Source organism: Teleopsis dalmanni, chromosome 2, assembly GCF_002237135.1.
Source record: "Teleopsis dalmanni isolate 2A chromosome 2, ASM223713v2, whole genome shotgun sequence".
NCBI lineage: Eukaryota > Metazoa > Arthropoda > Insecta > Diptera > Diopsidae > Teleopsis > Teleopsis dalmanni.
Window position 1 is genome coordinate 100326216 of NC_051847.1, and position 12494 is coordinate 100338709.

General features: G+C 37.2%; 1 protein-coding gene across 1 annotated transcript; it reads right to left on the reverse strand.

Annotated features, from left to right (window-relative positions):
• Window positions 1–6133: 6133 nt before the first annotated feature.
• On the reverse strand, window positions 6134–12488 carry LOC119680978 (apolipophorins-like). The gene is made up of 5 exons (XM_038094027.1): window positions 9325–12488; window positions 8940–9160; window positions 6765–8874; window positions 6584–6704; window positions 6134–6519 (listed from the first exon to the last, which is right to left on the reverse strand). Exons 1-5 carry the CDS (start codon window positions 12427–12429, stop codon window positions 6197–6199), a joined length of 5880 nt encoding a protein of 1959 aa, XP_037949955.1. The 5' UTR covers window positions 12430–12488; the 3' UTR covers window positions 6134–6196.
• Between the last annotated feature and the right edge of the window lie 6 nt (window positions 12489–12494).

The window sequence follows — 12494 nt, forward strand, 5'->3', positions numbered from 1 at the left end:
TTTGGCCATACCGAACTTTTATCGGCGATTTCTTCCCAACGCAGCAGTGATGCAAGGTCAGTTACAAGCTGTTATCAAAGGCAACAAAAAAACGACAAGAAGTCGCATTTGAACAATGGAAGCAAGCAATAGCCAATACAGTAACTCAGGCACATCAATTAGCACAAGCACATTTAGTTCTACACGTAGACGCCAGTAACTTCGCCGTTGGTGCAGCAATTCACCACATTCGCAACGATTAAATGGAACCATTAGGATTCTATTCCAAGCGAATGACTGATACGCAGAAGTGCTATAATACTTAAGACAGTAAATTTCTTGCAATATATCAGTCGGTAAAGCATTCAGACATATTTTAGAAGGAAGACAATGTACTGTTTTAACCGATCATAAGCCAATCACATAACATACGTGTTTCTGCAAAAACTAGACTAAGCATCTTCACGTCAATTTTGACACCTTAATTTCATTGGCCAATTTATCGAAGTGATCAGCTAAGAAGAACTCTATTTTAAATTGTTGGCTCGATTTCTTGACCACCTGCAATACTGCGCTGCAACTCAAATTTGCACCTATTCCAGGCGCAACAATATCCATCGCCTGTGACATGTCAATAAAGAATGCACATTCATTTATCCCTAAATCATCTTGAAACTATCAACTCCTTATTAAGCGGTACGTGAGGCCAAATATGAAGCAGGACATCGCCCGAATGGTACGAACATGCATTTCGTCTCAACGTGCAAAGTTTATCAGGCACAACAAAACTGCAATTGACAGCTTTACAACGCCAGAGCAACAGTTCGCAGTAATCCATATCGACCTCATTGGACCATAAATGGATATACATACTGGTTTACCTGTATTGATCGATTTAGTAGATGGCCAGCATCAAACCCATCCACGTTTCAACAGTTACTAACGCACTAATTAATGGCTGGATAATACACTTCGGAATGCTATCGCAAATCACCACTGACCAAGGCCGTCAATTTGTATCCGAACTTTTTAATATTCGCAATAGATACACAATCCTCTCTTAAAATTCCATTAAATGCCAACACTAACAACTTGAAAGGGAGCGGAAGAACCACAGGCATTCCGAGAAAACACGTCACCTTCAACTTATCGTGACATCATACATAACTCAAGCACTGGCAGGGGAGTGATGTAGCGAAGCTAACAAGCAAATTCACTTGAAAGTCTTGTTTGAAAAATCAAGATAAGCACGCGTGTCATGGCACAAGTAATTTAGTTCAGTCTGAGCTCTTAAGAAGGTAATGTCTCTATAATACGGTTTCATCTAATATTGTAATTTCGTCTATATTATATTGGTTATTGTAATTTCATTTATATTATATTAGTAAGCTGTTTGTATTATGTTAGTAAAAAATTAATAACAATTTGTGTATACAATGAAGTTTTATTTTCTTCTATTAATTTGATTCTATTTTGGAATTTGTGATGTATAACTTTTAATATATAATTACAGTTAAAATAAAATTAAGTAAAAATTTAATCTTTGTAATTGCACAACGAATTTTATGTTTAATATTTTAATTGTATTCAAGTTCTGTAATGACCTTTCCGGCCTTTTCCAAGGCTGGGGTGTATACACAGGGTATACTAGGCAGCAACACAAGACTTAGAAATTTGGTTAGGAAATAAAAAAAATAAAATTGAGTGCAACAATATAGAAACAAAACGCCTCAATAACGTTAAATATTTTTTCCAAGAATAAATAAAAAAAGTTAAAGAAAACTGTATACTTTGGAGTGTACCTCCAAATTAATTATTTAATTAATTTACAATAATAAGTATTTACCTCAGCTGTTGTGATGGTGGAAATCATCGAATGCCGCAGTGTGAGACTTGAACCCGTTTTTGTGGGTTCCTCTTAGGAATGAATGGAGAAGACTTCCACAGCAATGTGAAAACTGCATTCCAGTAATTAGGGGGGAGAGTAAGTAGATAGACTTAATACCTAGTGAACTAGGTTCATCCAAACCAGAAAGCAAGGGCATGAACTAAGTGGAAAGGGTAATAATGAAAGAGGTGGGGTTAGGGCTAGATAGCGGGGGTAGGGTCAGTGAGAAGCTTTGTGACTAGGGTCACGAAAGCCGCGATTGTAAAGGAGAATAGATGGGATAGGGATAGGTAGTGAGGAGGTTTAAAGCGTAAAGTTTGAACAAGGTCTACTGGGAGGGTACCTGAACTAGAGGAGGGAGGTCATGGAGCCGAGTGAGGTACCTACAGGCGAGGTAGTCAAGAGGTAGTCGTCAATACGAATGATCTTGGCATTGTCAAAAAGAGTGGAGATAGACAAGTGCTTGCCATTAACCTTGCGCTTATAGTTGGTGCAATCACGGAGGAGTGTCCGCTCAAACAGGCGGATTCTTTCCATCTGAGCAGAAGTGATGGTAGGCCAAATAAGGAAAGCATAGGTAAGGAGAGAACGAATAAGCTGCTTATAGCAGAGCAGCTTAGCTTAGTAGTTAAACTGGTTGTGTCTTCGGGTGGAGTATTGAATTGAGTGTGTCTGAACCGTGCGTTATGGATGGCATAGTCAACATGTGGAATAAAGTTATGGTGGGATGAGAAAACAATGTCAAGATATTTCAGCTTGGGGGCAAGCTGAATGGAGAAATTGTTAAGCCTAAGCTTAATGTTCGAGGTGCTAAAACCTCTGGGGCGATCACGCTGCTGGCCAAGAAAGGCAATGGCAGAAATCTTGGAAAGGTTGAGTTTAATATCCCACCTGAAATAGTAGTCAAGAAGAGATCTTAAGGATTAGAAGATCGCATGAAGACAAGGGAGTCGTCTGCAAAGCAGATTTGCTTAATAGGGCCCGCAGGAGAGAAATGTCTGCTAGAAACAGGTTGAAAAGAAGGAGTCCAAGAACCGAGCCCTGGGGGACGCCGGCATCGATGGGAAAATCACGAGACAGAGAGGAATCGACTCGAACCTGAAAGGTTCTGTTGGACATTGTTGGAAATTGCTGGACCACACTGCAGAGCGTAGAGGAGAAGCTGAACTGGTGAAGCTTTAAAATTAAACCTTCAAACCAGACAATATCAAAGGCTTTCAATGTCAAGGCTAAGTGCCACAGTGGGCAGCTTACTGAAAAAGCCTATACCTATCTCATTTTAAATATGATGCAGGCCATGGAAAGTGGAGGTTTCCACGTAAAGCCAAACTGATAAGAAGGAATAATATTATTCCCTAAGGAAAAGGACTTCAGCTTGCTTGCTATGAAAGTCTTATTGACCTTACTGACAGAGTTAAGGAGGGAGATGGGACGATAGCGAAAGGGGTTAGCTTTGGGTTTGCCACTTTCAGCAATGGGACATACTATGGCATTCCTCTATGGCTGGGGGAAGGAACCAGTGTTGTACGCATGGTTGAAAAAAGAGCTGGTCGAAAGTGAGGTTGAACTCCGACCTGTTGGTGCTGGGAAAGTGAAAAAATATGCGAGAGCAGGCAGGGCAACTTTGCAGTCGTGAAGCGCAAGCCTTACCGCTTGGTGGTCAGATATCCCGCTAAGAAAAAGTCAATGATACTATTGCCATGAGTCGGAACCGAGGGAGCCACCACACTTAGAATAGGGCTTACTGAGCTACTTGTCAGCCAGTTGAAGAGCCTAGTGCTACTAAAACAAGAGGCAGAATTATTCCAAAAGGGGTACTTACTATTAAAGTCAATACCGATAAGGAAAAGGTTAGGAGACAAAGAAGAGTAAATGGAAGAAGCAATAGAGTGTGTGTAGTAGATGCAAAAGATGTTGAGATCAGGGCGGTTGGAGAGAGAAAGAGTAATACCAACCGCCTTAGGAGAAACAATTGAAGGGAGGTCATTCCTAGAAAATTGGAGGGAGTCTTTTGCCAAAATGGCGACTCCCCCACCGACGCCGTCCCTATCGAACCGGATAAAATTATATTCTCTGACATCTACAATGTCTCTGATATTGAGACGTGTTTCAGTCAAGTCATAAGGATGATGTGGGAGTTGTTGCGTTCAGCAAAATCTACGAAAAGAATACGCCTAAGATTGGAGTGTATAGAATTGACATTAATGAGAATGATGCTTAGATCATTCATCTCAATGCCAATTCAAGGACTTTCTGGACAAGAAAGACTTTCTTGTCAGAATGGAGCAAAAGGCTATACTATTGTTTAATGCCTGCAACAAAGGCGAAGAATCCCTGAATATCAGGGAGAAAGGAGCCAGGCTCAGGAGCAACGGATAGAGGAAGGTTTAGCTGCCTTAGACAGCGAAATGGGAGAAGGGGTTGCATCCGCAGAGGCGAATGAGACGCCATTTCTCACGAAATTTGTTGGAGCCCTTAAGTCAATAGACATGAGGGGGGGGAGAGGGATTTTTTGAGCACGAGTTTTATTGGGACGAAGAGAACGCAGCTCCTTGTATTTGGAGCAGCGGTAATTGGCCAGATGACCAGTCTAGCCGCTGGAGTCAAAAGTTGTAGGAGGAAGTTGACACTCGCCGCTAGGGTGGGACTCAACGCAGCGTACACAACGGTGGGGGTAGTTACACAGCTTAGCTGTGCGGAAGTAGTGCTAACAGTTAGAGCACTGAGGGATCTCGTTGCGAGATTTCTGCTCGAGGGAAATGATAATGTTAGGCTATGGAAGTCGTTTAACACTAAGAAGGTTCTTAATGTCAGTGGACGAGGCAGGATAAAGCTTCCAAATGTTGAAATTAATATATCGTGAGGGGTTGCGCTTTGTATAGCGCGAAGGGGTTGTGAACTTGGAGACCTTTGAAAATGAGAAAATGAGAATTCCGGAAGATCAGTCGCCAAGGCCGACACAAGGTCATCCGTGTCATAGGACGAGAGGAAATTCTTGAGGAGGACAGAGGTGATTCTGTTCTCTGAGGGAATGGAAGCATAACTGACAACTTTCTGCTCACGTCAAGCTCATGTCAAGCTCCTTGACATTGACGCTAAGGGCTGTAATGGCTGGTGGCGTCAAAGACTTAGTGGCCAAAGCCGAGGGAACAGTAGAGAAAGTGAAGGGATTGGGTCCCACAAGAACCTTGGGAGCTAAAGAAGGCTTGGAAATGGGCTTAGTGCTAGACAGATATTTGGACTTTGGCGCAGGCTTGGGGGGACTAGTAATGCTACAGACGGCAGCTGTGGAGAAGAAGGCAAGGAAGGTATTCTCAGTAAGAAGCCGTGCGTTGTCAGCCTTAAAGGCTGCAACGGATTTTAAAACAGACGCAAGTTGCTCATCAACTTGCTTATGGTGCTGGGGATCAACGATAGTCCTGGGTCGTTTCAATGAGGGGGATGAAGAAATCGTCCTCAGATCTCAGATCAGAGCGTTGCAATGCAAACAACAACAAAAAATTACTGCGACTTGGTGAGCAAAAAAGTTCTACTTATGTGCATTTATTATATTACGCGTAATCACAACCAAATATTTTTATATTTAGTTTTGAAAAATTGTTGATATTAACAAGCTCGACGCATTTGAGTTATGGATTTTTCGAAGAAATCTCAAAATTCAATGGACGGATCATGTTACAAACAATAAAGTTTTAAGAATTGTTAACAACTATAAAAAAAGGAAAACAACCTACCTATGGCATATCATAAGAAATCCAATATAAAAGGTACTCCAAATGATTATTCAGAGAAAAATTGGTAGGAATTGATAGGAAACATGCATCAATGAATCGGCATACGAGTGGTCGGCCACTTTATAAATATAGCTAGATGCAACGAACAATATGTAAAAATTGTGAAAAATTCTAGAGTTTATTTTCTTATATATTACCAATTATAAACTTCAGTAGGTTTAAAAAGTCAACTTCAGAGTTTGAAAATATTGGTTTAAATTTATTTAATAAAATTGTTGATTAAACCGTGGAAGGGAAGAATGGCTTCATAAATAAACCCTATCAGACAAAAATGGCGATTAAAAAAAGAAAGCAAAATTTAATCCTAAGACATGCCATGACTGGCAGTTGCAATATAGACTCACACAACACCGTGCACGAGTAAAAAAAAGAAGACTTTCAAATAGCGAAATCTCTATTATTAGTATCAATATGATTTGACCGTCGCCAAAATCTTATTGTTAGTGTTCTTAAATAAAGAAAACTACTTATAATTTTTTTAATTATTTATTTGTTTCTTAATATTTTATTTAATGTTTGTTTTTGAATGATATTTTTATGTAGCTTTAATCTTTTTGTTTGGCAAAAATGTGGAAGATTTTATGGAACATTTATGCTGAGCATATAATCCAAGTACTGGTAAACACTTACATTCACTAACTATATCCGTTTTAAAAAGTGTGTCGGCTATTGAGTTCGTAACCTGATTTAACATTTTCTTTTTATCTTGCGGGTTTAGCGTGTCGAAGTTTTGCGTATTAAATATCCATCCACCATTATTTAACACGACATCAATTCCTAAGTTATTTTCGAATTGTAGCTTCGATCGCTTTTTAGCATCTTTTCCGTCAACCGTTGCGACAAGTCTTGAGTTAAAGCCTGAAATAAATGTGTTTAACATTTTTAAGTATAAACTTCTTAAAAAATTACATCAAAAACATACCGATTAATTTTTCATCCGCCACGCCTTCAAGTGACATTTTGTTAACAGGGCTAAGAAGATGCACAAAAGCACCATCGAAATTTGTGACTGCTTCAGTGAGGTGTGCTCGTACAAATTTGAACTGTGATTAAAAATGAATATTATTTATTATTAATTTTAATGTATTTCTCATATATCTTACCATATTTCCAAATTCTAATGGCTGACTTCGAATTGCAATAATACTTTTTACTGCGCCAGATCTGAATGGGTATTGAAGAGCCAGGTTAAAAGCTTTTGAATCTGATTGCGGAACAACATGTTTTACAATACGTTCAATAATGTCGTATAAATCTAAAATGTTTTTCTCATCGACCACATCAGTTATCAGACTTCTTAAATTTGAATTCTTCGGCCCGTTGAGTTGCAAGTCGACAATACTACCCTGGTAATTTACTTTTCCTTTACCACTTGTGAGTAAAGCTGGATATCGTTCTGACTCGTTATAAGCTACAACACTGATTTGCACATCATTAAATCCGCGTGTTTTAAGTGTCTCACGTATTTCCGTTACGGCAGGAGCTACAAGATTATTTAATACGGCAGGCGATACATCTACATCAATGACGAAAACTACATCGGCTTGTTTATTAGGTAATTTCACAGTAAATTCTGAGCCCAAGTCACGTTGACCGGCAGCTCCTGAACACTTAAGACATTGTGGAGGTAACATTATGATATGTTCCTTCGATTGAAGAGTAGAACCATAAGCTGAAGCAATTGTGCATGCTGCTGTTTCCTTTTCTTTTTCTGCGGCATCCGTTACAGCTATGTCACAAGCTTTACGATAGGGTAAGTTATTTTCAAATATATAACCAAGTGCTAATGGTGAATCCAAGCCAAATATTTTATTGCACAAGTCCGTGTGCTCAATTACGTCAGCACGTTTTGGGACAGTTTGACATTTACCCAAAGCATAATTATTACTGAATGTCACATAATTAGCAGCTATAGTACCATCTACTTGAATAAAATCATCTTCAGGCTCAGCATTTCCATTACCAAGAAGTCCACGAGTCTTGCTTGTATAAAAACCATTAACGTTGACGTGGCAAAGTTTTAAATCATTTGTACACATAATCTCGACGCCATAAGAAGAACGAAGCCAAATATTGCTATATGTACGCCATGCATGCATATCAACACTATGTAACGGGAATTCGACAAAGTTGCCGTTAAATTTAAGTGCGCCTGTGTCACTTAACTCCAAAAAGTTACCATCACGGTCAGCCAAAATTATTGATTTCAATTTGCCGTTATTTAGTTGAGCAACAACAGTGAAGTTATTGTTTACGCTGTCTTGAGCTAAAATGAATTTACAAGTTCCAGGATATGAGAAGTGTTGACCATCAAAAGTGAAGATATGATGGCCATCAGCAATGAGCCCCTTAAGATTAAAATCTTTGAATAATATCCAAGATTGGAAAAAGTCCAAGCGCAGAATATTTTCCCAATTTTCATTGAGTATTGAATTGAAAACGCTTACCCGGAAGGTCAGCAATGCTGGCAGCTTGTTCAAAATATCTGCAACATAAGGTAGTGTAGGAAGCACAGAATCTAATCCATAGTTCGTCAATTTTACACTTTTAGACAACTCTAACGTATCGTAAATAGATCTAAGAGCTTTAAGAAGCAACTTAACTAGTTCCTCAATTTGAGCTTCATCTTGTGTTGGCTCTTGCCGTAGTTTCATATTTATATATTCCTTCAGTTTTTGAAGAAATTCTTGAGTCTCTTCCGTTTGAGGTAAAATGTGCAGATGTTCAAACACATCACTAATCCATTTGATGACTTTTTCCGAGACTTTTAGTTTTTCAAATTGTTCCTTTAGTTCATTACGAATTGCATCAAATGTCGGTAAGTTAACAATGTATTCTTGTATTTCTTGTAATATTTCTTCACTGGCATGAATAATAGTTTTAGACAGCTCGTGAATAAATTCATTAAAGGGTTTCAAAGCTTCATTCAAAGATTTAGTGTAATTCTTTAGTTCTGGTCCATAGCGCTCAAGTAACTTCAGAGTATATTCCGAAATTTTGGTGTAATAGTTAGATATTTCAATGCGTAATTGTCCAACAACTTCATTAATATTGACTACCAATGATTCCCAAACTGGAATAATTGATTCATTCATAATTATTTCCCATTTTTCATAAAGAGCATTTAAGTTTTCATAAAGCTGTTTATATATTTCTGCAGTTGTGTGAGCGATTCCTTCAGCGGTTTTCGAAAGTTCCTTGTATAGCTTGCGGCTTCAAATATGTAATAAAATGAAACTTTGAAATAATTGTATTATAATATGCTTAAATTTACTTACTAAGACTCAGCAAATTGTTTTAGTGTTGGATCACTTTCTAACTCCTGTGCAATATCGTTTATATTATTTTGGTAAGCTTTACTTAACTCAGTAAAATCTGGAACACTTTCTTTGGCTAACTGTGCCTGTCTACCAAAAACTTCTCGAAGCTTTTGGAATCGATGTATAATATTTTCGCGTGCAGCTTCCGTATCCTTTTTAATTTCAAGTTCAGCTTTTTCCTTTAATAGGTAAACGAGAATCACACATATAAAAATTCAACATAAAGAAATAATTTATTTCAAAATATAAATATAATTCTCGAATGTTCGTGATCAATGTGTAAGTTTGATAATATGGGAAATTATATATATATATATGAAATGAACTACTAAGTTTATCTTACCATGAATAACTTAATGTCATCCGGATTGCTTTGATATGAAGTCTGCAGGAAATTCGTTGAATCTAAAGCAATTTGCCCAGTAATAAGTTGCTTTCCAGCGGTATCTACATTAAATTTCAAATTTTTTCCCAACTTGAGTTCCACACTAGCATCAAAGAGATCTGGTCTATTCAAAACAATCTTTGCAAATGTCGGTTGCAAATCTGCAACTACTGCAACAGGTTTTTGACTCAAAAATTGTAGTTTTGAATCAAATTTCATGGCATAGTTTTGGTGATTAAATTCGGTTTTGGCGTGCAAAATATGTTCGTTCATGGCATAAATTGAAGCCTCTGCATTGTCCTTGCTGGCATATAAGTAAATACTACCTTGTAGATCGTTTGCTCCTCCATGCATATCTACTCCTGCACTTAATGCTCTTAGTTCAGGTGCGAATGCCGTATAACCTGATAAATCATACTGCAATCCTAATCCAGCAGAACGTACCATATGACTGGTCGTAATGTTGAAACCCTTACCATTTACCGTATTTTGCGTGCGACTGCTGGCAACGATTTGTTGTTCGGGAAGACGGAATATATCAAATACTAGTTCAGCATCAATAAGTTGTGTTTCACGATTTGCATCTAACTTTCCGGAAAGACTCAAAGTTCGCGTACTAGGATGTTCAAACTTAAGATTACCTTTGGCATTTATAGCAACGTTTTGAACCCCACTTATATCAGTGATAAACACCACACGTGTAACATCATCAGGCTTATTAAGTTTATCGAAATAAAATGAATTTGAACTCTCATAATGACCAAAAAGTGCTCCATTAGCTGGGAATTGTTGAGTTGAACTATAAAGTATTTCACGATTTGGTAAAATTATTTGTATCTTAGAATTGTTAGGAACCACGCTGGCAATCAGTTGATATTTGTAGTTGTTATTCGAAAGAATTTTTGAATCTAAGTTATACTGGAATTTCATACCTTTTCTCAAGGTTTTAGATTGGAACTCAAATTCATAGGGATAACCAAGTTGTCGTAAATCAATCAATATTAAAATAGAGTGTTGTAGTGAATCAAGTTCTTTTTCATCAACTGACACTAAAGACTGTAATTGAATATTATTACATTGTTTCTTTTCTTCGCAGACTGATAATTTAACATTGTATTCCTTATTTGTTATTTTTATCGTAGACACTCCATTTAGAGGACCAAAGTTGCTATTAAGCGTGTAGGAAAATCCGAATTCTCTGTCGTTCTCTAATTCGTACATTTGTCGGATGAGTTTGAAGTTAACATTTTCATTTTTACCATTATATTGGACTTGCCCTTGGCCTTCAATTATAGATTTATTAGTTTCCTTTTTAAGTTGGTAAGTTGCAGAACCGGAGAAAACAACACCTTGCGCATGTTTTAGGCTAAGAGCAATACTTTTCGATTGTGCTTGAATATTTAAATTATAGTCTTGAAGTTTTAATTTATTCGAACTCCACTGAGCTAAAATATAAAAATCATCAACAGACTTATAAGCTGCTTCAGCATTAGCTTTAAAATCTAAATTAATAACATTTTCTAGTTCAACAGAGAGCTTAGCTTTCTTTTCTCCTAAAATTTCAAACAATCCGACGAGTGTAATAGGTTTTCCACTAGGAAGCGCAATTTGTATATCGAAACCATTTTTGTTTGTAGAGTGATACCATTTCGAGTCAATTTTGTGTATATCGTGATGCTGTTTAAATTTAACATTCATTGCATAGTTACTTTCATCAAGTTTTTTCATTTCAATTTCTGCATCGATTTCATTAAAAGAATCGAAACTGCTATCTATAGTAAAGTGAACTGCGGCAAAGTTGGGTGCAACGAAATTTATATCAGAAGATGACTTGACAAATTTATTCGCATACTCATAGTTGAAAGAATAATTTTGTTTGCCACTTGCTACTCCATCATCCAAATTTACTGTTTGATCACGTTTGAAGGTGGTGCTAATTTTTAAAGGTCCTTGCATTTTATTTGTTTCCAGAATCAAATTATAATTTCCGTCATTGCGACTACCTTCTAACAGCGAACTTAATTTAAAGAATTGCCCAGTACCCTGTTTTTGATCCAGCACCAAGTGAGCAATATAGTTACCATCCTTTTCGGCAACCGGCTTCAACAACTTTCCGTTTGCATTAACTCCAAACGTTTTAAATTGTGAATTTGGTGCTTGTACAACAGTCTCTATGTCAAATGTAGTTGGTTCACCTTCCTGGGCCAAATTATAATTGCCTTTAACACTTAATTGAATGTTTTCGCTACATTTAGCATTTACTCGGAATTTTGCGCTTTGCTTGTTATACTCATCTATATTTATCTTCACGTCATGTTGAGATTTGAATAGATCCCCTTGGGAAACAATGCCAAGTTCAAGCATTTTAAAATGATCATCTTTTACAAGGTGTTTTATACCATAAGTTACATCAAGTTTCTTGTTATCATAATTAGTGAAAATTAAATGAGCGTTTGCCACAACTTCTTTAGATTTAACGCTATATTTCTCCAAATTTCCATTAATGCTAAAAGAAGCCTTCTTGTCACCACGCGCGTCATTTAATGAAATTTCCATGTTACCTTGTGCTAAGCCGGTTTTAGGATTTGTAAGAACTTTACGTTTTACTAAACCATCTATTGTATGCCCATCTGGACATTTTAATACAAAATTGGCTTGAACTTCACCGTTTAATTGCCATTCACCTCTGACAGATGCGTTTGCATCAAATGTAATTTTCTTGTCACCGATTTCTGCGATATTTTTTGTAGTGAGCTTCTGTTTATCTAATATATTTTCCGTTTTGAAATTGAACTTTTTATTTGAATCAAATATGATAGAGGTCTCTACATCAAATTTCGGCGACTGAATGGTGAACTTTGAGGCAATTTCAATCTTATGTTTTGGTTCAGTCTTTTGTGTTTCAACCACAGCTGTCACATCTCCTTTACCATTCTTATTTATTTTGAAATCTGCCTTTGTAGTAAAAGCATTCTTAACATTCAAGTTTACTTTTCCAGCAGTCATCTTATCTTGAATATTAACGTCCGCACTGCATTTGACAAGCTCAGCATTGTCTCGCATTATCTTAACTTCTGTGTTTAGTTTTTCTGGAGTGCCAATAACGTTCAAAGTCCATTGAGTTTGTT